This window comes from Vigna unguiculata, chromosome 8, assembly GCF_004118075.2.
Source record: "Vigna unguiculata cultivar IT97K-499-35 chromosome 8, ASM411807v1, whole genome shotgun sequence".
In the NCBI taxonomy this organism is placed as follows: Eukaryota; Viridiplantae; Streptophyta; class Magnoliopsida; order Fabales; family Fabaceae; genus Vigna; species Vigna unguiculata.
The window spans coordinates 24,197,713-24,223,173 of record NC_040286.1 but is presented as its reverse complement, the minus strand read 5'-3'; the positions used below and the strand labels follow the sequence as shown (position 1 = coordinate 24,223,173).

General features: G+C 33.6%; 1 protein-coding gene across 1 annotated transcript; it reads right to left on the bottom strand.

The window, feature by feature from the left end:
- Window positions 1–2,334: 2,334 nt before the first annotated feature.
- On the bottom strand, window positions 2,335–9,881 carry LOC114195306 (sugar transport protein 5-like). The gene is made up of 4 exons (XM_028085724.1): window positions 9,624–9,881; window positions 6,252–6,571; window positions 3,117–3,746; window positions 2,335–3,006 (listed from the first exon to the last, which is right to left on the bottom strand). The coding sequence occupies exons 1-4, from the start codon at window positions 9,757–9,759 to the stop codon at window positions 2,554–2,556; spliced, it is 1,539 nt and encodes a 512-aa protein (XP_027941525.1). The 5' UTR covers window positions 9,760–9,881; the 3' UTR covers window positions 2,335–2,553.
- Between the last annotated feature and the right edge of the window lie 15,580 nt (window positions 9,882–25,461).

Genomic DNA, 25,461 nt, shown 5'->3' with positions numbered 1-25,461 from the left:
GAGACCTCAATGTGCCCACTATTACAATCTTGCCCAGGCGAGACCTGACAGCTTGAGCGAGGGGTTTCTCTCACCTGAGCGAGGGCTCTTTCGTTTGAGCGAGATTGATGGTGTTAATCGGATAAGTATATGCTTTCAAATGTTTGACTGGTGTGCTACTTTACAAAGTGATGTAAGATGCCTTGTATGTATTATATATATGGTGTAATGGGAATGAAATGGATGAGTTTGGTATGATCTTAGTACGAAACATGAATGGATGGTTGGTTATATATATTGGCATGAGATTGGTATGCATGATAATATTACGTTGGTTGGTGAGACATGATTTTGGTATGGTCAAGACGTAATTCCACGAAGGTTTTGTGGTGGTGCCTCATGGTCAGGACGCAATTCCATGAATCTCTAGTAAGATCTCCCTCATTGGTCAGGACGTAATTCCACGATGGTTGCGTCGTGGTGTGTCATGGTCAGGACGTAATTCCATGACCCTGTTAGTGGGAGCTCATGGTGGTGCCTCGTGCTTAGGACGTAATTCCACGAAGTTCGTGGTGGTGCCTCGTTATATAATTTAGTAAGGATTCAAGTAAAGATTGCATCTTGACACTCTAAAGAGTCAGTTAGTCTCACGTAGAGCATACAAACTCAAGTAGTGAGAGTAGTAGGAGGCCCTAGTCTTTGGCAGAATAATGACCTTAGATGTTTGAAGGCTAACCTTGTGAGTGGTAGGGTGAAACCCATTGGCAATTGGCTTTGTAGAGTAGTAGAAGCCGCCACAAGTGCAAGCATCCAGTGAATCTGACTAATTATATGTATTTGGATAATCATGTCTTGAGTCTTAGTGTATTGTTTGTTGGTTATTATATGCTTGGTGGATTTATGTACGCTTGACTTTTAAATTATATGTTCAATTGCATGCTAAAAATCTTTTTACTCTAGCTTACCATTTCTGCTTGTTTGTATGTTTTGTGTGTGGTTTTCTCCTTTTGCGATGATCATCAATTTATTGATGTGAGCATATGCGAGAACTTCTCGTGATCATCAGGGTGATGGAGATTTCACTGCTTAGCTCGTATTGGTTCGGGTCCCGCCTTTTTGAGTTTTCATTGAGGGTTGTAGCCCATGTATTACTTACTCTTTGAGCATACTTTTGGATACTATTAAACTTCTTTTCCGTCTTGTTAATGGCATCGTGGTGTGCCTTGTTTTCTTTTCATGTATTTTTTTTAGTAGTATTTTATTTATTTATTATTTACAAAGTTACAAAGCACATTATTATACTCATACATCTTCTAATCTTTAAATAATTTAAAAATATATTTATTTATTGTGTTAAATGAAAAGAAAAATAGTAAAGAAAAAAATACAGCTATTTTATTAAAATTAAAAAGATTTATTGTATTTTTTAATTAAGAAGACTAATTAAAAACAATTAATGCTTAATATTTACATTAAAACGATAGAAAAAAGTTCTCTGAAATAAATTCAAATAATTACATTAAAAGGAGTTTCATGTCCGTTTCTCTTTTAACAATGTCATAAATTAAAATATGTTTATGTCACAAGTAAAATAATTTTTTAACAATTTAAATTTTGAAAAATTTCTTTTACAAGATGAAATTGTATTTTTTAGTAGCTATTTTTCTTTTATTTTTTTATTTTTTTAATATTTCAAAATTATTTATAAAATATTATCTTATATTATAAGAAAAAATTATCAAAATATTATTATTTTAATATATTAAGAGAGTAAAGAATGAGAAGTTAGAAATGCAAATACATCGAACTAGGGCTTAGAAAAATAAGTTCCACCCGTTCAAGCCTAATCTACCCGAATGGAAAAATTTGTCTACGGATTGTATTAAACGAATTCGGATTATTTGGATAAAATTGTTTGAGTTAATGTGGGTTTAAATGGTCAAGTACAAAATGTCATTTGAAAATTTATAGATACTCTCTCTCGAACTCTCCCGAACTCTAACCCTCTCGAACTCATTACCAGAACTATTGTGTCAAATGCAGGCATTCACCGAAGCTCCACCGCATAACCCAAACAAAAAATACAACTTTTCTAGAGCAGATCCACCATGAACGGTCACGTAAACACAACGTTCACCAGGAGCCGCCGTGAGTGTAGATCTAAAAACTAAACTTTGCCAGAAACCGTGAGTCGTCACGAGCCAGTGCAACTCCAAAAGCAATCACCTATTTTGTTTTTGCCAAATTTCCTCTTTTTTTTTTTAAATTCAGTCGTTTTTTTTTATTAATTGATTTAAGCTAATGAATCCACTCAAATGAAGCTACATATATAAAATTGTATTCATACCCGACATATTACTCCATTGGAATGAATTTTAAAATATAAAATATGGATTACGTTGGATTGAACATGTTAGACCCGAATCCGATGTGATTGCTCCTCAACCCTACATCGAACCATAAATTATAGGCTTTCTTGCATTCATATACATTATGCATGTAGCCACGGTATACAAGATGCGGATAATTTTATTTTAGACCTACAAACAAGACCAAACATTCTATGTACCAATACTAATTATTCATTGGAAGATTATCTTGGCTAACTTGTCCTTTAACAATAAACCTTCGCCAATACCAGTGTTTGCTCCAAATTGCATGCATTGAATCCAAAGGAATTCCCTTGGTCTCGGGCAAGAACAGTATGACAAAGATGGTGATGACTGCAATCCAACTCGCGTAGAAGAGGAAAGCCCCAAACTTAAAGTGGCAAAGCATTGTCAAGAAAGTCTGAGACAGAACAAACACGGTGAAGAATTGTACCGCAACGGCTATGCTTTGTCCAGTGGATCTTATCTTTAAGGGAAAAATCTCACTCGGAATTAGCCAGCAAAGAGGACCCCAGGACCAACCAAAACCTGCAGCGTAGAAGCAAAACAACACTAGTACCAGTATGGTGTTGTCCTTTGAAATGTTCTGTGTACCATGAACACCACTCGTCACTGCCAGCACAATAGCCACCGCAAGCTTCACAATTATCAAAACAATTTACTACAGACTCGGTCACAAACAAAACCATAGAGTGTTGTTATCATCTAATATGCATTAAAGCTTGATTAAAGAATGGAATGACGTACCATGCAGAGAAACATTTGAAGGCCACCGGCTATGAACAAGAATCTTCTGCCAAAGCGATCGACAACCGCAGTTGAGACGAGGATGGAAGAGAGGTTGACGAGTCCGAGTATAACGGCGGAAAGCAACGCAGAGTTATTGCCTAAGCCCACAGACTGAAAGAGGTTAGGAGCATAGAAGGCTACAATGTTGATCCCTGTAAGCTGCTGAGAAAGTGGAATAGCGAACGCCATCACCAACTGAGGCCGATACTGTTCCTCAAAAATGGTCCTAACGCTTTCCTTTTCAATGGCTTTGGAAACCTGCGACGATTTAATGAGTTGTTGGAGTTCGGGTTCCACGTCGACGGCGGGGCCCCGAACTCTGCGAAGGGCATTTCGGGCTTCATCTATGTGCTCGCGTTCTACTAGGCTGCTGGGAGTGTCCGGGATTAGCAAGGCACCGATTGTCATGATGATTGCGGGGACCGTGGCGAGGCCCAGTGACACGCGCCACCCCCATGGAACCCTCGCCGTACCGTAGTTGATTAAGCACGCCGCCACCACGCCGATTCCGATGAAGAACTGGAAGGCCGTGTTGAACGCGCCTCGCCATTTGGGTGGAGCGATTTCCGACAAGTACACTGGCGTTGCCTTTAATTTGTGAATTGAAACATTGCAGGGATGATAAATTAGAAAATCTAAAATAATTACCATTAATTTTTTTATTCAATGTAATTGTTTTAAATTATTCAGAGAGAAGTTTGGTCTTATTGCCACAAATATGTGATCTCATAGCTCATCTAGAATCCTGATCCTGACTTCATTAAGTTATTTCGTAAGTAGAAATCATCAGAAGTTTCATACCCAAATGGTGATAACAGGGAGAACATTGGTACTTCCTTTGACAGAAGAAAAAGAAAAAACAAAGAATAGGGATGTGTTTTATTATGTTGTTGCTTTTACATTTTTTTTTTTGAAATAGTTTTAGGAAACTAGTTTCTAGATAATAGAAGTGAGAGAAAAGAATACAAGGTAAATATGTTCTTAATTTTTAAAAAAACATTGAAAAGAAAAATATTACTTTCGATAATAATTTTATTAGCTTAGTCCTATCAAACGATTTTTTATTTTGAAAGAAAGAGGACAAATTTCAAGTAAAGAAACAAATATGCCCTAATATTTCACTCCTTAGATTTCTCTCGATCCATCCTCAACCTCTAATTGGTTTAATAGTTTAATGGCGGTTTCTTCCTGCACTTTCATAAACCATAAACTCTTAATTTATCTTCTCTTTTTGTTTTGAATTTCAGAATACAGAAATTGAAAATATTTTAGAAAACTTAATTTGAAAAACAAAAATTGTATTCTAAATCGTAGTTTTGATTTCTATTTCGGATTATATATTCTAAAATATATTTAATATTTTACTAACGAAAACATATGTATCGTTTAACTGTGTGTTTGTATTTTTTAATTTTTATAAAAATTTAAGTTAAGATCATTAATAATTACATAATTAATTTTTAAAATAGTTATTAAATGTAAAATTAAAAAATAAAACATATGTAAAAAAATTAAAATAATTTTTAAAGATAAAATAAAATTTTAAAATAACGATTAAAGATAAATTATTTTATTTTTAAAATAATAATTAATGATAAAACTGGAATAATAAAATGTAAATAAAAAATAATTTTTTTTATATATTATTATAGATATTTTTTTAATAATCCGAAATATTAAAAATATATTTTGAAATGTAAAATTCATCATACAAAATTTATATTTTGGATTATATGTATTTTGAAATGCATTTGTTCTTTTGTATTATGTGTAATGCACAATCTGAAATTGTAGTCCACAATTTATTTCAAAATACAAAATAAAAAATACTTGTAGTCTTCAGTTTACTCCAAAATCAGAATAAAAAAAATAGTTTTCGGATTACATAATCCAAAATGTAATTTTAGGAAAAAGGTGAAGAAAGGAAAGAGAAAGGTGGTGAGTGAGGGAGAGTTTGGTGGAGGAAAGGGGTGTCAATGGAAGTGAAGGAAGAAGATGGGCCCAATGAAGATAGAGGAAAGGAAAGAGGGATGTACCACTGAAGGAAGAAGGAAGATAACAAAAAATGAAGATAAAAATAAATGGATAATTTGACAAATTTATGGAGGCAAAAGGAATATGATGGTTTCTTCCTGCACATCAATAAAATCTATAAATATCATATTATCCTATTAAAATTATAATAAAAAGGTAAGAATTACCTTTATATCAAATTTCACGATCCAAAAAATATGTCCAAATTAGAAACATTTTCTAAAATATATATTTTAAAATATTAAAAAAAAATATTTCGAAATATAATTTCAAAATATATTTATGATTCAAAAATATCTTTCTAATTTATACAATTCAAAACTTATTACGGATATGTTTGAGTAATGATAAAGAGAAAAATACGCAACATTCAAATACATAGAAGAGAAATGGAAAACACAAAGGAAAAAGATAAATATCTAAACTAAACAAGACTAATAAACTATTTAAGTATGTGATAATCTATTTATGTAAGTCATAGATCATTAGAACATCACGCATATATTAGACCATTTAAAAATGACAAGTAATAGACCATTTAGTTATAATATTTTTAAGTTGAAGTCATATCAAAATGTTAAGATTTTAGTTCAATATATTTTAAACTAAAATTGTATCAAATAATACGACTTTAATTCAATTTTGGTAGAAGTCTTATTATTATGGTACCGATGCTCTTGATTAAAATTGTGTTATGTGATTTCAACTTTAAACATATTTTAGACTAAAATTATATTATCTTGACACATCTTTTTCAAAATAAAATTGTACTACTTGACTCAACTTAACTTTTTTTTTAAATATGTCCATTTTAATAAACTTTTAAAACAATTGCCTCACGTGTCACTATAATAAACGAATTAATTACATTAGAAGGAAGACGACTTTTATGTTATGGGAATTGAATTGAAGCTAGTGTCGTAACTGTACCAAGTAGCAACTAAAGCTATTAAACTCAAATGTCCTAATTAAACCTTTTATTATAAACGCATAAATGAAGAAGCACCTGATGAAAATTAAAATTACTAAGATATGATTTATAATAAAAATTATACTTACTTGATTAGTGAAACCGACCCCAAAGCCAAGTAAGATTCGACCCAAGATGAGCATGAAAATATTTTGAGCAGCAGCATTGATGGCACCACCGGCAAAAAAGATGCAACCACCGAAGATCATGGTGTTTCTCCGACCCAACGTGGTGGTGACACGACTGGCCAAGAGAGAGGATATTAATCCGGCCAGATGAAGGGAGGACGTAAATAGTGTGAACAATTGATTGTCATACACACAATACACGTTTGTTTCAGCTCTTGCAGACTTTCTCAGTATTGATGGAAAGAATTCTTCAAGAAATGGTTTCATCGTCGTAACACCTCCTGAAATCAGATATCACCATTTTGGTTTCAATTAAATTCTTCATTTCTTCCCAAATCATCACCATAGTTTTAACCTTTTAAAAAGATAATAAAATAAATTTCTTTCAAAAAAAAAAAATAGTTTATAAATATATTTAAATAATCTACACTATATTAAAAAACACAAATGCTCTTATTGTAAATTAAACACAGGGTTTGGGCAAACTTAATTGAAATGCAGACTAAACTAACAAAAATGAATCACGTGTCTCACAAAAAGACTTTACTGCAATTTTAAATGGTAGCTGCTGTGGGAACCAGAATTGTATAATTAAAATGTTAATTGGAAGAGTCACATGCAAATTAATGCAATTGGTTGGTTGTAAAGCGAGAATAGTTAGAACTAATTGTGTCTCTTGTCAAACATTATTTTTACTGGGTACTCCTCTCTATTACAGTGCAATAATTGTTTCACCCAAATTAAAGAAACATTTGATTCTTTAACTTTTTATTAACATTAAACCTTTTCCACTCTCTTCAGTTTTTCTTCTTCTCTGTATTAATGAAACTAAATTAAATTGTTATTTATAACTTTTAATGAAAAGAATTATTTTTATAACCGTATTTTTTTAAACTGATTTTACCTTTATCAATATAAACTATTTTATTAGTTATTTAACTATTTATGTTTCACAATTTTTTTTAATTAATTCATTATTTAAAATGAAATAATTTATTTTTTAAAAATATTTATTTTACAATTATTTATTTTGAAAACACATTTTTTATAAATTTAATAACATTTATGATTTTAATAGCAATTACAAAAATTATTTTTATTTCTTTACTAATGTAAAGATAAACACTATCGTGTGTATGATCTTTTGAATATACATGATGTTATATATTGAGAATGATATTGTAATGATATTAAATTAATATAAAAAATAAATTTATATTTACTAAAAATAAAGTGAAATAAATAAATAAATAAATGATGAAAAAATAAATATTAATGAATAAAGACAGAAAAAGAAAAAAAATTAATAAAAAAATTATATTTTAAAAGATAAAATTAAAATTAAAAAATATAAAAAAGAATATTCCTGTTTATATATAGTTACGTAATGATATACACATTTATCCACGTTAACTATATGTACTGTTTATTTTTTATTTGTTATCGGTTACTTTTCAGTTAAGAGTTGTATATAACTCTGAAGGTGCCAAAATATCTCTATTTTTGGTTGGTTATAATTCATTTATTTCTCTCTACATTCATTCTGTACGTACATTGATGATCAGAAAAGTTGTAATAAATAACAAATATTTGTTTTCTTTACAAAAATACAAATAAAAATAAGTTGACTGGGTTAGACAGAAAAGAAAAAGAGGGGCAGAGCTGGTCCAATTGATGTGCCATTACCAAACCAAACACCACACTCTTTTCTCATAACAATTCACGACAAGCTCACACTAACAAATGAAAGGACGCAACAACCAGCTTATTCTTATCGAAATGGGGTATTTTGTACACAGAACGGACAGATTAAAAAAATTTATACAATTTGGGTAAGTCGTATTTAACTCACTATTTAATCATTCAAATTGCAGAAATCATTAAGTTCAGAATATTATTTTGAATTTCAATTTTAAAATCAAAAGTGGTGGACTCAACTGTGAGTAAGTGGACTCGATCGTGAGCTGGACGAGTAAGTGGACTTAACTTTGAGCTGGACGCACGATTTTCAATTATTTTTTCTTTTAAATTAAAATTCGTGTTCTCAATGCACGATTAGTGTGTACAGTCTCAAAAATCAAATCGTTCCCAATGATCACGACTTCTGTAGTGGATTTTTATTCAAAAATAATAATACATATTAGGAAAACTCACATGGGGATTTGACATAATTTTTTTTACTCACTTCAACTTCTTTGCGAAGTTAGATTTTATCCGATTAACTTTTAACCAACAGACAAACATATTTGCAAAAGTTAAATTTTAAAATATTTGGGATAAAAAATTATATAATAAATTGAATTTGTTTTTGATAGTTTTGTAAATAATATGACAGAGGCTTTTTTTCTTTTACAACCACGTGGAATTAATTAGAAATAAAATATCTCATAAAAGTCAAAAGTTAATTATCACAACTATTAAATTTAAAATATGTTATATAACCTATATTATTATATTAATTTTATAACAAACTATATAACTATTTTTTAAACTATATATTATATTGATTTTAAAATAAACTATATAATTATTTACTAAACTAAGAAACAATATGTTGAATTATTTTAAAAATTTTTCGACCCACATACTATAATAAACAATTTCTACCTACATAGTAAAATATTTTAGCATAAAAACATACAAGTAGCCGAGACTTAGTATTTCTTGAAATAAAAAATTGTCATTCCAGCATAATAAGATGTTATCTGTTAAACAAATTCTATTCTAATCTAACGGTTTCTATTACTTAAAGTATGTGCGAGGAAAAACATACAAAATAAAAGTCGTGTCCATGTACCAAGATTTGAAAACAAAAATTCTTAAATTGAAAACGTTAGTTATGAGACGACTTTAGTGCTAAATTAATTAAATTGGTCGTCGTTACCTGAATTCACGACTTTAGTTATCTCACGACTTTAGTTTTAATTATTAAATTACATTCAGAACACGACTTCTATTTAAAATAAAATTCTAAGTCGCTTTACTCAATGACGACTTTAGTGAGTTTCTTTTTGACTTTGAAAATTGAAATTCATAGTCGCTTTCCTAACCTACGATAACTGAGTAATAAAATCGTGAAAGTTAGATACGACTTATCTAAACTGTAACTTTTTTGAACATATCCGTTCTGATAATCTGTGTAAAAAAACGGTACACTGTTTGGGTAAAAACCGGGTTTTATTGTTCGTCATTCCGGTAGAAAAGACGTACGCTTATCACGAAAATAAATTATAATGCGTACACTGTGCTTGATAGATTGTTTAAACAGAGAAAGTAATTGACACACCGGTGAAAAAGATTAGAAATTAATAGTAAAATTGTTTATGAAAGTACCTGTGATTCCGACGTCGTATCCGAAAATTAGGCCACTGGATGCAGCAACGATGCAAGTAATGACAACGGAGGGTGTGATCTTGCCGTCGAAGCTCCTGGCTGAAGATGCATCAACGGAGAACCCTCCGACGGCCATTTTTTGGGTGCCTCTGTTTTTCCTTTCTCCAAGTTATGGCTTTTAAGCACTCTTTAAGACGTTCATCACAAGAACTAGGCAATTAAATGTGGTCTTAAATAGACTGTGGGAGTGTGTGGGGCTTCCTTATACTTTTCCTTTTGCAATTGCCTCTCTCAAGAAAAGGAAATGCACAATGACACGTATTACAACAACACTCACCGGATGATAATATTTACGACTAATATTATTTATACAATCATTTGTGTTATTATTTATTAAAATATTACTGCTTAATTCAAATAATCATTTTTCAATCTTTAAATAGTATTATGATGTTTCCACCTCTAACTCAATTTCCATAAGGTTTTGGTAAAATATTACTCATTAAATGCTTATAGATCCTAAACTTAACTTATAACATGAATAGGCTTAAATATGCATTTATCGATGATTCTTCAATCAGTGTTAAGAAAGGAGTTATGGTCATATTTTAGAATGTTATGTTTGTGTATGATATCACAATAGTTATAACTATTGTTACATGTAACTTAAAAAGACAATTTTTGTAACAATCATCCTATATATTAAGAAACTTCTTCTGTATTTAACTGCAATCAACTTTCAATAATGACTTGTATCCTGAGTATCGTTGAAAGTAACTAAGGATAATTATAATAAGGTTTAAATACATTTTTGGTCCTCATCTTCGTAGTGTTTGTTGCGGATGGTCCTCATTTTGACAGAATGTTTAAAATGGTTCTCATTTCTACAAAATGTTTAAAATGGTCCTCTTTTTTGCAATTCATGTTTTATTTGGTCCTTTTTTGTAACGCCGTTTAAATTATTAACGGAGTATTGTACAGGTGGCACGGTTTGTATTAGGGTGTGTTACGTGTACTGTACATATGTCTAATTAACGTTAATTTTTCAATTTAGGGGGAAAGTTGCAATTAGGAAAATTTGTTCATCTTCCTTGAACTCGAATTTGTTCATCTTCCTTGAACTCGAATTATAGAACATATATTAGAAAGTTCATAGAAAAACATAAGTTGACTCAATAACTTGTTTGTATTGGTTACATAAAATTTTCCACTTAGATACAATATAGTGGTTTTAGATGGGTATTAGATAATTCGTGTCTTGACACAAATAACTTGTGGGCAAACGAGCGATTGGGACAATTTAATGCAAAATGAATGTGTCGAAGGCGTAGAAATAAACAACGACAATGAAAATTGACAATGGCAATAGTGGATGAAGCAACAGAGCACTGGCGAAACTTGGATAAAAGGTTCAAGGATGTCAAATTAGATTTTTTAAATTTATTGTATCTAATTATAAGAACTTTAGAAAGTTGTTTTTAATTGTCTTTAATTATTGGGTTCACATGAAATTTCTCAGGTTTAATTCACTTAGATGCATTTTTTTTTATCTCCATAACAACTTTTCTCCTTGAAAAAAGAAAGAATAAATTCTTTTACACTTTATTATAATTTTTCTAATATAAATTTATTACTACTAACCTATTTAGAAAAAGATAAATTTATCACCTTCAAGTGATACACAATGATACACAATAGACAAATTTATCACAAAACATATTGTTTTAAAGAAATTTTTTTAAAAAGAAAACACATTTATTCAAAAGAAAAAATTAATCAGTCCAAACAAAGTGTTTCTTAACTTCTTAAGTCCACTTTGATGCAATTTTATTTAAAAAATAATGTGAGATCGAGAGTGAAAATTAAAATAAAAAGAAAAATGGAAGAAATAAGTGAAGATATATAAGAAAAAAATGAAAAAGAAAAAACTATGCATGAAGTTTTAAAAAAGTTAATATAAATAATATAATAATGTATAAAAATAATTTTAAAATAAATATTAAAAATTAAATAAAAAAAAGGGGAGCCATCCTTAGTCATATGTAAGGTCCGCTACTGCAATAGAGAGACTCTAGAAGGAGAGTTGAATAAAGTCATAAGATTTTTTTTTCTCTCGATCTACTAAATTTTCTAATAGATGAACTTAGAAAGATAATAACATAACAAATTATACTATTGAACCCATAATTATTTAGTTACATCTAGTTATCCTTTAATAAACACATAAAAAGTTACACTAATCAAAACTTGATTCTAATTAAGTAGATCAGTCATTCACAATTATCTTTTCTTAATCTTTCTCCAAGATAAAAATAAAAACTGAGTATTATTTAGTATAGGTACAATAACAAATGATATTGAAGAAAAGTTTATATATAGCAAGAGTTTTCTCAGAAGTGGGAGACTTTCACATAGTAAATAAAGAAGGTTCACTGCACTCATCGCAAAGTAGTTTTAAGAAAATGGTTATATCTTTAAAAAATATATTGTAGGTCTTCATATACATTTTCAAAATATATGATAATTTTTTAGTGATCTTTAAAAATAAAATGTTTATGTGCTCGATAAGGTTGACTAGAGAAATATTGCATAAAAGTCATCCTTAATTTTTGATATAGATCTAAATATGGAAGGTTGTATTTCCTTTTTCTAACCTCAAGTTATAATATGGATTATAAGCAAATATGTATTGTACACAAGACATCAATTAATATGAGAAAAGTAATTCCAGAAATATTAATCCGAATAGTTACAGAAATCAGGGAACACAAACAAAGAAAGATTTCAAGAATGTATTACAAGAAAGAAAGTATAGGACGAGTTAATAATAACGACTCATCACAATGAGGTCAACGTTGACTCATATTGAACTAATCCCAGGTCTCACATCTAGACACGTGTAACCTAAAGCCTCACACCTAGACACATCATATTACAATTTTTCCTAACACTTCTCCACATACACACGTGTGGGCTTTCACGACTTAAAATTCAACCTTTCTCATCTCTCTTAACTATTATATCATTGGCCTCTCATTTGGCTTTCATTATAATAACTTTCTTTCATTCTCTGTCACATTCACGATTATGGAAATCTTCTTCTTATCAAACTTCTTCCACCATTTCCTTTTCTCATATTCTCTTTTATTTTTTCTGTTAGAATATGTGGTTCTCATTCAATTCTTAATACCACACGTTACTTAAGCACTAATTATTAATCATTACTCTACTTAAGTTTTGAACATGGCCTATTTACTGCATAAGTTTTGAAGACTCTTCATATGGCCTGTTTATTGCTTAAGTTTTGAAGACTCTTCATATGACCTATTTACTAGTGCAATTTTTGAAGACTTTTCATATGACTTATTGACTGGTTCAATTTTGAAGCCTATAAATAACATCTCCATGAGTTGAATAAAAATATAGAAAAATATTTAGAGAGACACACTTTTTAATATACACCTGAGTGTATTTTGGTGAGGATTCTTGTTCCCATTCAAGAGCTTTGTACTCTTCTTTTCATAGTGAAACTTTGTTCATTATTGTCCTGTGATTTTTCCTCTTACATTCAAAAGAGGTTTTCCACGTAAATCCTTGTGTGTTATTTCTCTTGCTCTTTTACTTACTTCTCTTTAATTTTCAATTGTCACGATCTTGTGCTTCTGCATGCTACGATACCATAACAAGTGGTATCAAAGCTCTTAGTTGGAAATTCTAAAATGTCTGCAAAATTTGACATTGAGAAGTTTGATGGCAAGATTAGTTTTTCTATTTGGCAAGTCCAAATGAGGGTCGTTCTAACCCAGAGTGGATTAAAGAAGGCTTTAGATGGAATAGAAAATAAGCCAGCTTCTATGACTAATGAGCAGTGGGAGGAGTTGGATGAAAAGGCACTATCATCAATCCAACTCTCTTTATCAAAGGAGGTTCTCTGTGAAGTAGCAAATGAAACAACCACTGCTGAATTATGGCTAAAGTTAGAGTCTTTATACATGACCAAGAGCCTTGCAAACAAGATTCGTCTCAAAGAACGCTTATATACCATTTGAATGGTTGAAGGTACCCTTATTCAATCTCATCTTAACGAGTTTAATTCTATCCTCTTGGATATGGAAAATATTGATATTAAAATTGATGATGAAGATAAAGTTGTTTTGTTGGTTGTCTCACTACCTTCTAGCTACAAACACTTCAAAGAAATTATGTTGTACGGAAATAATGATACCTTATGTAACATCCCTAAAAGATATTACTTAATTAAATATTTAAAGATATAAAAAGAAGCTTGAACGTCACAGCTTTATTAATTCCCGTCGCGGGAATAAAACAAAATTTAATATTCAATGCAACAATCATTCAATAAACAAAATAATTCCAAAGGTTATTATAAGTCCCAAATAAAACTTTAAAGCATAGTAAATCCCTAGCTCTAATTCCCAGCTAGTCCCTATCTCCATCTCGAGTGTTAGCAGCATTACCTGTATCATCAACTGCTCCCGTGTAAAATTACACGATCATCGCCAAGCACAGACAGAAAGGGTGAGCTCGACAATATAAGAAAAACCACATAAATTAAATAATATAAAACACCCAATCTTATTATCATAAAAAGAACTTGGTTACATTCTCAACACATCCCAAGGCTTTTCAACCACTAACATACAACAAGGTTAGTCATGGACTCAGGATTCATGATGCTCACACGAACCTGCCCGCTCGTGGTCCTGCCTCTACGAACCTCCCCGCTCATAGTCCTACTCTACGGACCTACCCGCCCGTAGTCCAACACATGTGATCCATAAGCTGCGTACCTCCGCGCACGCAGCATCTCTCAACTATGAGCACGGAACATACGAACCATCACATGTTATCCACCATCCATGAACCTACCCGCTCATGGAACAACATCTCCTGATCCATGTTTCATCAAAGCGTACAAATAATACACATAAACTGCACTAAACTCGCTTGGGCTAGAAGCCTTAACTCAAGCGACCAGGCCTCTCTCGCTTAAGCTAAGGTTCCTCGCTTGAGCGAGCATGCTGAACTGGTTAACCTGCGAAATCTCGCTTAGGCGAGTCCCTCCTCACCTGGGCGAGCTCACACTTCGCCTAACACTCAAACACTCGCCCAGGCGGTAAGTTAAGCAAAACGCAAAATTAAACAAGAGGTCTGTGTGAGGTCGCCCAAAACCCTGATCCCCTAGTCTGTGCGAGGTACCCAAAACACAATCTCACATCCTCGTTTTCTCGCTTAGGCGAAATGTTATCGCCTGAGCGAAGCAACAGGTCGCCCAAAACCCTAACATTCTGCCTAAGCGAGTAGCTCGTGCAAAAACACAATTCTGGCTCTACAACTCTCACCTAGGCGAGCCTGGCTCGCCTGAGCAAGACTATCAGATTGCCTTACTGTTACGCGCACACAAAACCCGCACACCATGCCAAAACCTCATACAAACATGATAACCAAACCCTTTCATCGTTCCAACATTACGAACCTATTTTAGACTCCAAAATTTGACTCCCAAAAAAAGCAATTACCCAAAATCCCATACAGTACCAAGTACGCCAATATTTCCATATATTCACACAAGGGTTTAGTCATATACAACAAAACAATCACACACCCAAGTTGGCACGAAAAATCTTATGGTAAAGGCACATAATTCATTGCATATTACAAATTACACAAGAATCTTTAACAATTCATGAATGGTATGCAAAAGAGCTCCCCTAACCTGTGAATTCTTGCTTCAATTGGTTGTCTAACCTTGGCTTTGTGATATCCTTTGCCCTCCTAATCAATTACAACTTTGCCTCTAGGGCTTTCCCACCCTTTCACATTCAGACCACAAGTATTATAGCAAAAATAAAGAGATTAATTTGTTCTCATCAAGGTTTGAACCCACAACTCATCAATTACCAAGTCAATTGCACAACCAATTCAACCAATTCACATCTGTGATAATTCCTAAAATTTTAGGATTATATTATCACGTCTAGCATTTAAATATACTAACGAAATAATGCATAAATTAAAATAACACACAAAGGCATACATAGGACTTGAACCCAAGTCCTCTCACACAATTAAGTACTCTCAACCTCATGAGCTAGTACTTTTTCACGTCACAACAATTAACATTAAGTGTCATAAAGGCTTCCACTACCCGCATTTATTAAATAATTATTAATTTAATTATTTAAATTTCTCGGGTCTTACACCTTATCCTTTGGAGATGTTAAATCTAATTTATTGTCCAAAGAAAAATTTGATCTTAAAGTTCATTCTATGGACAAGGGTGAGGGTTTAAGTGTCAGAGGTAGAACTCAAGAAAGAAGGAGTACAAGTGACAAAAAGTTCAAATCCAAGTCTAGGGGACGCAAATCCAACAAATTTTTTTGCTATTGTAAGAAACCTGGACACGAGATTTCTGATTGTTTTATCTTGAAGAAAAAACAAGAAAAACAAGAAAAAGGAAAAGCCACACAATCCCCTAAAGTTGCCAATATTGAAGCTGACTTTGACGGTGATATTACCTTGTTTGTTGTCTCTTCTAATAAGAGGAGTAAAACATAATGGATCCTTGATTCTGGATGTACTTTTCATATGTGTCCCTATAAGGACTTATTCACTACTTTTGAATTTGTTGATTGTGGTGTTGTCTTGATGGGTAATGATGCCCAATGCAAGATTGCAGGAATAGGTATAATTTAGATTAAGACTGATGATGGTGTCGTTAGGACTTTGTTTGATGTTCGCTATATACCTGAATTAAAGCGAAACTTAATTTCACTTGGCACTCTTGAATCTCTCGGGTGCAAGTACTCAGCTGAAGGTGGAGTTCTAAAGGTATCAAAAGGTTCTCTTGTTCTCTTGAAAGTCAACCGAATTGGAAGCTTATATGTCCTGTGTAAGACCCGTAGAATTTAATTAATTAAATAAATAAATAATTAATAAATGCGGGTAGGAAGAGCCTTTATGGCATTAAATTCTAACTTGTATGATGTGGAAAAGCACTAGCTCAAATGGTTGAGAGTACTTTGATTGTGTGAGAGGGCTTGGGTTTAAGTCCTATGTATGGTAATTATGTGTTATTTATTTGTTGTTATATTTTTATATATGTGCGAACATGTTGTAGAATAATATAATCATTAAATTGTATTAGTTGTCATGAAATATGAATTGGTTGAATGGTTTGGTATTGATTTGGCATTGCATGGTTGTGGGTTCAAATCTTGGGGAAGCAGCTTAGGAGGGTTGGAAAGTAGACCATAATTAACCATTGAATGGCAATTATCACATGCATTAAGCCATTTTTCGTTTTGGAACCATTAACTCAAAATTAAGGGCAATTAAAGAGGGAATAAGGGAGAGAGAGAAGGGTTTTGGAACCTGATTGTTCTGCAACAGTTTGGGAAAGAATTCAGACTTGGAGTGGTGTGAGAGATTAACATAGAGCAGCTGAATTGGGAGAGAAAGCCAAAAGGAGGCCATTGGTGATTATAAGGAACTCTCAAGTGTCTACTTTTAAGCAAGGAGTCCAGGTTTGGGGAGTTTTACTCATTTTTTTTATATGCGTGATTAAATTACATAATGTATATCTTGAATTGTATGACCAATCTTAGATTTTGTTCGAATTGTTGAGTTTTTGGAAAAATTCCAGAAACCGCCTGGCGGGCTACGCATAGCCGCCAGGCGACACATCATGTTCTTGGTATTTTTGGGTTCCTACGAGGGGCCGCCTGACGGTAAGCTCCCGACCGCCAGGCGACACAAAGCTTTTCACCAGTTTTCTGGGTTTTTGGATGAAGGGCCTGGCGGTGACTGTTGAACCGCCAGGCAACGCAAACCAGTTTGGTTTAATTTTGATGATTTTGAGGTTCTAGTGTGTTTTTTATCGGAGGGAAATCATGTGATAGCTGTTAAAGGGTGATATAACTTGTATTTCATTGATATTTAGTGTAATTGATAGTGGAATTCAATGGAACAGTGAAACTGAAGTCTTAGGGTTTTGATGTTGGAGGTTTGGTAGAATTGAGCATGATAGTTATCGATTATACTAAAACAAATTTTTGTTGGAATTAGTTAGGGTGATTATTGGTGTCACTAGCGTCATGTTCTTTGAGGGAAACGACTAAGATAGAAATAGGAGAGAAAACAGATGGTGTGGGAGATTCTTCGCAGGTGCTGGAAGTTTGGGAAATTGCCAGAACTTATGCACCGCCTGGCGGTACGTGACCTGCCGCCAGACGCCATCACAGTGGTATTAATTCTGGGTGGCTGTAAGAGACAGGACTGATTTTGGGAATTTTGTTATCCAAGGAGGAAAGGAAATGGAATCGGGGAATGTTGATTGGGAATTTAGAAATGTGTTAAGCAGATGATTGAGTTGAGATAGGAAGAGTTGGAACTTTAGCACATTAGAGAATTCTATTTAAACTAGTATCAATAAGTGAGCTTGGATGGAAAAACCAAAGAGGAGACGTTGAGGCATGGGAAGTACTATTAGGTGCCAAATTAATCCAGATCGTAACCATCATGTCTAGGAACTGAATAATGAGTTACGGGGAATAATTGAATAGTGGTAAACTCAATTGTGGTAAGAGTTGGGATTGGTATAAATTGCAAAGTGAAAAATGTTAAACCTGAGGGCATGAGTTGGTACTTGGGGGAAACTCAAAACTAGTGACATGTTAGTGATTCAATTGAAATTGAGTAAATTAACTTGAGGATATAATGAGAATTGGGAGCTATAGAGGATAGTGGGTGGCAATAATACATCTGTTAAGAAAATTGACTTTCTAGAAATGTGCAAGGAGTGCGTGGGAGGTTAGCATTTGAAGAGTGCAGGAAAAATCAGAATAGTGGTTGTTCTGGTATAGCGCCTGACGGCATCGTGCGAACCGCCAGCGGGAGTGACTATTCCAGGGAGGAGTTTAACACGAGGTGCCTGGCGGACAGGAGGGTCCCGTCAGGCGGTGTATGGAAACAGTGAGTATTCTAAGGCGCATGGCACTTGGCAGTACGCGTCATCCGCCAGGCGGTTTGGAAGCTAGCAGCGCCTAACGGTACTTGTCCCCCGCCAGGCGATTTTGATGTTGCAGCCTTGAGATGTTGGATTCTACACGCGTGATCTACAAGGATTTTATGGTGCTTCAAAGGTGGGATTGCTGGTGTTCCTTGAGTTGAGCTCGGAACGTATCCCTTGAGTTGAGCTCGGGATAGGGGTTAAGCACGTGGCATTCCTCGAGTTGAGCTCGGAATGGCATCCCTCGAGTTGAGCTCGAAATGGCGGATGAACACGAGGAACCCTTGGATTGAGCTCGGGTTGACGAGTGTTGCCTGTGTGAGTGTGCTGGTTGTGGCCAGTACGGATGGGTCCAGATAGATTGCCCTCCTCAGTAAATAGTTGACGAGTTTGGTAGTCTTGGGACGTTACGAACTATGTTCGTATTTGGGAACTCCACCTAACGTTACGGTGTATGATCCGTAGCAATGGTTTCCCGCACGTGTTCTATCAGTTGTGGCTAATAGGTATGGCAGTAAGTCGCCTTGGGGCAATCACTAAAAGAGGTAGAACACGAATGACCTGGTTGTGGCCAAGTGATATGGAATCGAAGGAAAGATTTTACTTGGTGTGTTTGCTTGAAATATATAAGTGTCTTATGTACATATATGAATATAATTGTATGTTGATTTTGTTAAGCTCACCCTATCTGCTTGTGTTTGACGATGATCGTGTGCGCGGTACACGTGAGCAGATGATGTTGATGTAGGTGGTACTAGTGATGCTTAGCTACGGAGCGAGGAAAAGCTTGGGAGTTTATATATTTTCCTGTTTTATGATTTTGGCATAAGTTGTAAACTTTTATGAGATATTTTTGGATTATTCCACCTTTGTAATTATGGATTTTGGTTTTATCATTGAAAATTTTAAGAGTTTGAATTTCCTGCGTTTTGGGAAATGAGGTATTATTAAATGAAAATGTTTATTATTTCTTTATTCATTATTAAAACCCGTAATATCCTAACGGGATGTTACATCCTGCAAGGGACTGTTGTGACAGATTCAATAGTTGTATCATCTTCTATGGCTGAAAATGATGTCACTAAATTATGCCACATGCGCTTAGGCCATATGAGTGAAAAAGGCATGCATCTTCTAAGCAAGCAAGGATATCTTGGTAAGCATGTCATTGGTAAGTTGGAGTTTTGCAAACATTGTGCTTTTGGGAAACAAAAAAGGTTAGTTTCTCTACAGCAACTCACAGTATAAAAGGTATTCTTGATTATATTCACTCTGATCTTTGGGGGCCTTCTAAAGTTCCTTCCTATGGAGGACGTCGCTATATGATGACTATCATTGATGACTTTTCCCGTAAGGTATAGGTCTATTTTTTGCGACATAAAAATGAGACTTTCCCCACATTCAAGAAGTGGAAAACTCTTGTTGAAACCCAGAGAGGGAAGAAAGTAAAGAAGCTCAGAACAGATAATGGATTAGAGTTTTGTAGTGGTGACTTTAATGAGTTCTGCACAAATCATGGTATTGCTAGACACAAAACCGTTCTAAGGAATCCCCAACAAAATGGTGTTGCAGAACGAATGAATAGGACTCTACTTAAGAGAGCTCGTTGTACGCTCTCAAATGTTGGGCTAGGGCATCGACATGATCTTTGGACCGAGGCAGTATCTACTGCATGCTATTTGGTCAACCGTTCTCCACATTCAACACTTGACTTCAAAGTTCCAAAAGAGATTTGGTCAGGTAATCCTGTTGATTATTCTAATTTAAGAATTTTTGGATGTCCTGCACATGCACATATTAATAATGGCAAATTAGCTCCAAGAGCTATTGAGTGCATATTTCTAGGTTATGCATCTGAATCTAAAGGATATCGTTTGTGGTGCTCTAAATCAAAGTCTAAAAAGCTAATTCTTGGTAGAGATGTAATTTTTAATGAGGATGCATTATTATCTTCTGGAAAACAGTCTTTTGTGTCTTCTTCTACCAATACAGGTATTGTACAAGGTAGTAATGAGAAGGTGGAGTTTGAATTCAAATATGTAGTTCCTAGTATTGATGTCCTATCTTCCTTTACAAATGAATCCAATATTGATGATCATCATGATGATGGTGAATGTGATTAGAGGTGTCAATTTGACCCAGCCCACAGGGCTTGGCCTTGGCCCATGTGGGTTAGGGCCAAAAAAGCCCCCATCAAAGAAGCCCACAAGGCAAAAAACCCTATAAAAGTCCTGTGGGCCAGCGCCAACCCATGTGCTTTCATCTTTCACATGAAAAATATATTATTTTTTAAAATATATTATTATTTGTGGGACAAGCCCAACGACCCAAATAGGTCAAACGACTCGAACCTGTGCGACGACCTCGAGAAGAATGACGACTTGAACGAGTCCGATGATCCAGACTAGGGATGTCAACAGGGCGGGTAGGATACGTGTAGTAGCTCCCCCGTACCCTACCTGCTGGATAAATATCTGCCCCGTACCCATATCCATATCCGTCGGGTATCCGTTATGTGGGTACCCGCCTATCTTTTTAATATCCGCGGCTATCCACGGGTACCCGCAGATATTTACAAAATTATTTAAAAAACAAATATTTAATCATAAATTCAAATAAAATAAAATAAAATACATCACTTCATAAATTTTAAATAAAGTTCAAATAAACTCAAGTTCATACAAGTCCAAATAATTATAAAAGTAAATATAAAATGACGTTCAACCCAATGAAAATTCTTTAATCAGTGTTTTGATAAAAAAAATCCACTTTCTCCAATTGATTCCTAAAAAAAATAAAAAAAATAAACAAATAATAAACCTCAATTGCCACGTGCCAAGTATTCTTATTTTGATTCCATCATTTCACAACAAGCATACCATAAACATCGTTATCTATATAGGATTTGATCTATATGCCCAATTTCAAATAAAGGAAAGAGAAGAATGTCAAGGGGGTGTACTTGGAAGAATACAACGTACCAATACTTAAATTTGAAGAATGAAGATAGAAGACAAGATACGCAACTTAGAAAAAATTAGGCCAGAATATTTTTTACTAGTATATATATATATATATATATATATATATATGAGGGTACTTTTGTGAATTAAAATTTAGCGGGTACGGATATCCACGGGTAAGGATACTATGATACACGTACCCGCCCCATTAACATGCGGGTATAAAAAATACTCGTACCCGCGGGTAGCGGATATCCATTTTTAATATCCTTTCCCTACACGTTATGGGTTTTATCCGTGGATACCCGCGGGTACGGATTTTTTTGACATCCCTAATCCAGACAGGCCTAGCGACCCGAACAGGCCCGACGACCCGAACGTGCACGACGACCAGGAAGGGCCCGACGACCAGGATGGGCCCGACGACCTGGTCGAGCTTGATGATCCGAACGGGCTCGACGATCCGGACGAGCTCGACGATCCGGACGAGCTCGACGACCCGAACGGGCCTGACAATCCGAACGTGCCCGACGACTCGGACGGGCCCAACGACCTAGACGGGCCCGACGAGCCTGATGACCCAGATAGGCCTGACGACCTGGACGGGCCCGATGACCAGGACGGGCTTGACGACAAAGACGTGCCTAATGACCAAGACGGGCCCGACAACACAGACCAAGCCGATGACCCAGAAGGGCCCGACAACCCAGACAGGCCAGACAACTCGGACGGGCCCGATAACCCCGATGGAACCGTTGACCCGGACGGACCCAACAACCCAGACTGGCCCTACGACATATGGATTTTTTTGCTAAACGAAAAGTTTTTGGACCTGTATTTCGCACTCCTAAAGGTGTGAAACCCGTTGGGTACATATGGATTTTTGTGCAAAAAAAATCAAATTAAGAATGATGAAATTGTTAGATACAAAGCAGAATGGGTTGCTCAAGGTTTTTCACAAAACCTGATATTGATTTATGAAAAGACATATTCACTGGTATTGGATGCAACAACATTACAATATTTGATTATCCTAGTTCGACAACAAGGTTTGCATTTACATCAAATGAATGATGTTACAACTTATTGTACGGTTCTCTTGAGAATCATATTTATATGAAAATCCCTGAAGGATTTTATTTGCCCAACAAGGTAAATTCTAAAGAGGGTTATTCAATAAAATTGAACAAGCCCTTTTATTGATTAAAGCAATCAGGACGTGTATGACATAACCGTCTTGTTGATTACTTATTAAAAGAAGGATGTATAAATGATCTTATATGTTCTTGTATTTATATGAAAAGATCCAAAAATGAATTTGCCATAATTATTGTTTATGTAGATGACATAAACATTGTTGGAACTCTTAATGGACTCACAAAGGCAATTGATTCTTAAAGAAAGAATTTGAGATGAAGGATCTTAAAAAGGAAAAACTTTTGTTTGAAATTACAAATTGAGTATTTAATAAAGGTGTTTTTTATACATCAAGAGGCTTATATAATTAAGGTGCGTAAAATGTTCTAAATGGACAAGTCACATCCATTATGCACTTTAATAGTTGTGAGGTCGTTTTGACAAATGCTCTTCTTAGACCTCAAGAAAATGATGAAGATCTTCTTAGTCTAGAAGTACCATATCTTAGTGTTATAAGAGCACTAATGTATCTTGCTAATTATACTTGACATGATATTGCATTTGTTATAAATTTGTTAAGCAAGATATAATTCTTCACCTACAAGAAGACAACAGATTGAAGTAAAAAATATACTTTGTTACCTTAAGGATACTACAAATATGGAATTATTTTATCCAAATGATTCAAAATTGGATCTAATGGATTATGCATATGCATGTTATTTATTATATTCTCACAATGTCACAATGGTCGATCATAAACAAAATATTTATTCACATGTGGTAGCAATATAGTTTCATGATGATGTGTGAAAGAGACCATAAGAGTAATATCGTCAAAATCATGTATAATTTTTAGCATTACATGAGGTAAGTCGTGAATATGTTTAGTTAAGGTTTATAATTCAACATGTGCGATAAACTTGTGGTCGATCCTTGAGAAGAATGGAATCAACAACCATATATGAAGATAATAATGCATTGTTCAATTGAAAGGATGATGTAGAGATCCAAAAGATTCGTTCATGCGAAAATCTAGCAGATTTATTTACAAAGTCTTTACCAAGAAGAACTTTTGAGCAATTGGTTCACAAGATTGGACTCTGTCATCTTAATGATGTAAGTTTACATGAGGGAAAGAATTAGAAGATGTAAAGAATAATATTATATAGAATGGTGTAAATGAATATGTAGTAAATTGCTTCAAACCATGTTGCACACAATCATCAACTTCATTGTAGTATAATTGGATCTCTGGGTGTGGTGAAAAATCATTCCAAGCTGCTCGAACACAAACAAGAATCATTCCAAACATAGTTGGAATCGTTCCAACAACGTGTGGAATCATTCCAAGGTAACCACCACACACTTTGGAATCATTCCAAAATGTTGTGGAATCATTCCACTACGTGTTGGAATCGTTCCAAGAAGCTATTGAAATTGGTGGAATCGTTCCAACCTGGTTGTACTTTGTCTTCCTCACCAAGCTGGAATGCTTCCAATCATGACGGGTTCGTCTTCCTCTACCACGATTGCAGGGATGCGTTCGTCTTCGTCCACCACGTGAAGAACGAATTAATATAGTGTGGAAAAAACCAAAAATGAAGAGGATAATATAGTCATTTAGCATCAGTCACCATCACTAGCAAGATCACATTTACCCCCAATCCCACTATTCCTTGACCTCTATCCCTCTCACTCACCCCAAAACAAACAAGCTAATCACCAACTATTCCTCGCCTTCTATTCCTTCTGAACATTGAATCACCCAAAAGAACATAGATTAACACCATTAGTAATTGAGGACTAATTTCATAAATTTTGAAAGTATAAGGACTTAATTAGACCAAACTTTGGAAAAGGGACTAAAACCAAAATCATTTAATAGTTTAGGGACCAAAAACATAATTAATCTTTCTTTTAAATTAAAATATCCACCTGTCAAATCTATCATTTAAGTAATAGTTCTTTAGAATGTCTTTTATTTGACATTTTTTTTAAAATTTAATTATTTTTTAAATTAAATTACATTCAACATAAAAACAAAAAGAATATGTTAGATGTATAATTAACTCTTTGTTTAAATTATAAAAGGTTATAAAATAAAATAAAAAATCATATGTCTAAAAATTAAAATTAAAAAAACTAGAAAACACCATTTACGTAGCCACTAATATTTTTTTCTTATTTAAATTTTGTTACTTTATAAATCAGAATGTTTCTAATTGAATTCTTATTATACGTTTTTGTTCTGTTAATTGTTTAACGTATTTTTATTTTCATGTAAGTATCTTACCTTTTTATTTTTTACGTTAAAAGAATTATATGATTATTATTTTCCTTTTCTTATCTTCGGTTTACTCATTAATTTGTTTGTTTTCTCTCTAATTTTCTTTCGGTTGATAATAAATTGACTCTTTCTCTCTTAAAACAAAGTTAATTGAACGACATAAGAATAAAAAAAAAATACAAGTCGATGGACGAGTTATATTATAACATTGATGACAAAAATCAAATAATACAACATTAAAATAAAAATAAAAATTAATTTAATCAGACAAGAAAATAAGATTCTTCCTTATGAAATCTATTAAAAATACTTGAATTTATGAAATGGTTAAAACTCATTTAACTTACATCTTTTACAATTTTTTGGATTCATTATCTTTTTAATTTTTAAACTTTGATCTATAATTAAAATTAATTT

Excerpts from the sequence above, each read along its gene's own strand:
- LOC114195306 (XM_028085724.1), bottom strand. The coding sequence starts at position 9,759 with ATGGCCGTCGGAGGGTTCTCCGTTGATGCATCTTCAGCCAGGAGCTTC. Across the intron at positions 6,572-9,623 it reads ATACGACGTCGGAATCACAG|GAGGTGTTACGACGATGAAA; the intron begins GTACTTTCATAA and ends ATCTGATTTCAG. Across the intron at positions 3,747-6,251 it reads GGGTCGGTTTCACTAATCAA|GCAACGCCAGTGTACTTGTC; the intron begins GTAAGTATAATT and ends CACAAATTAAAG.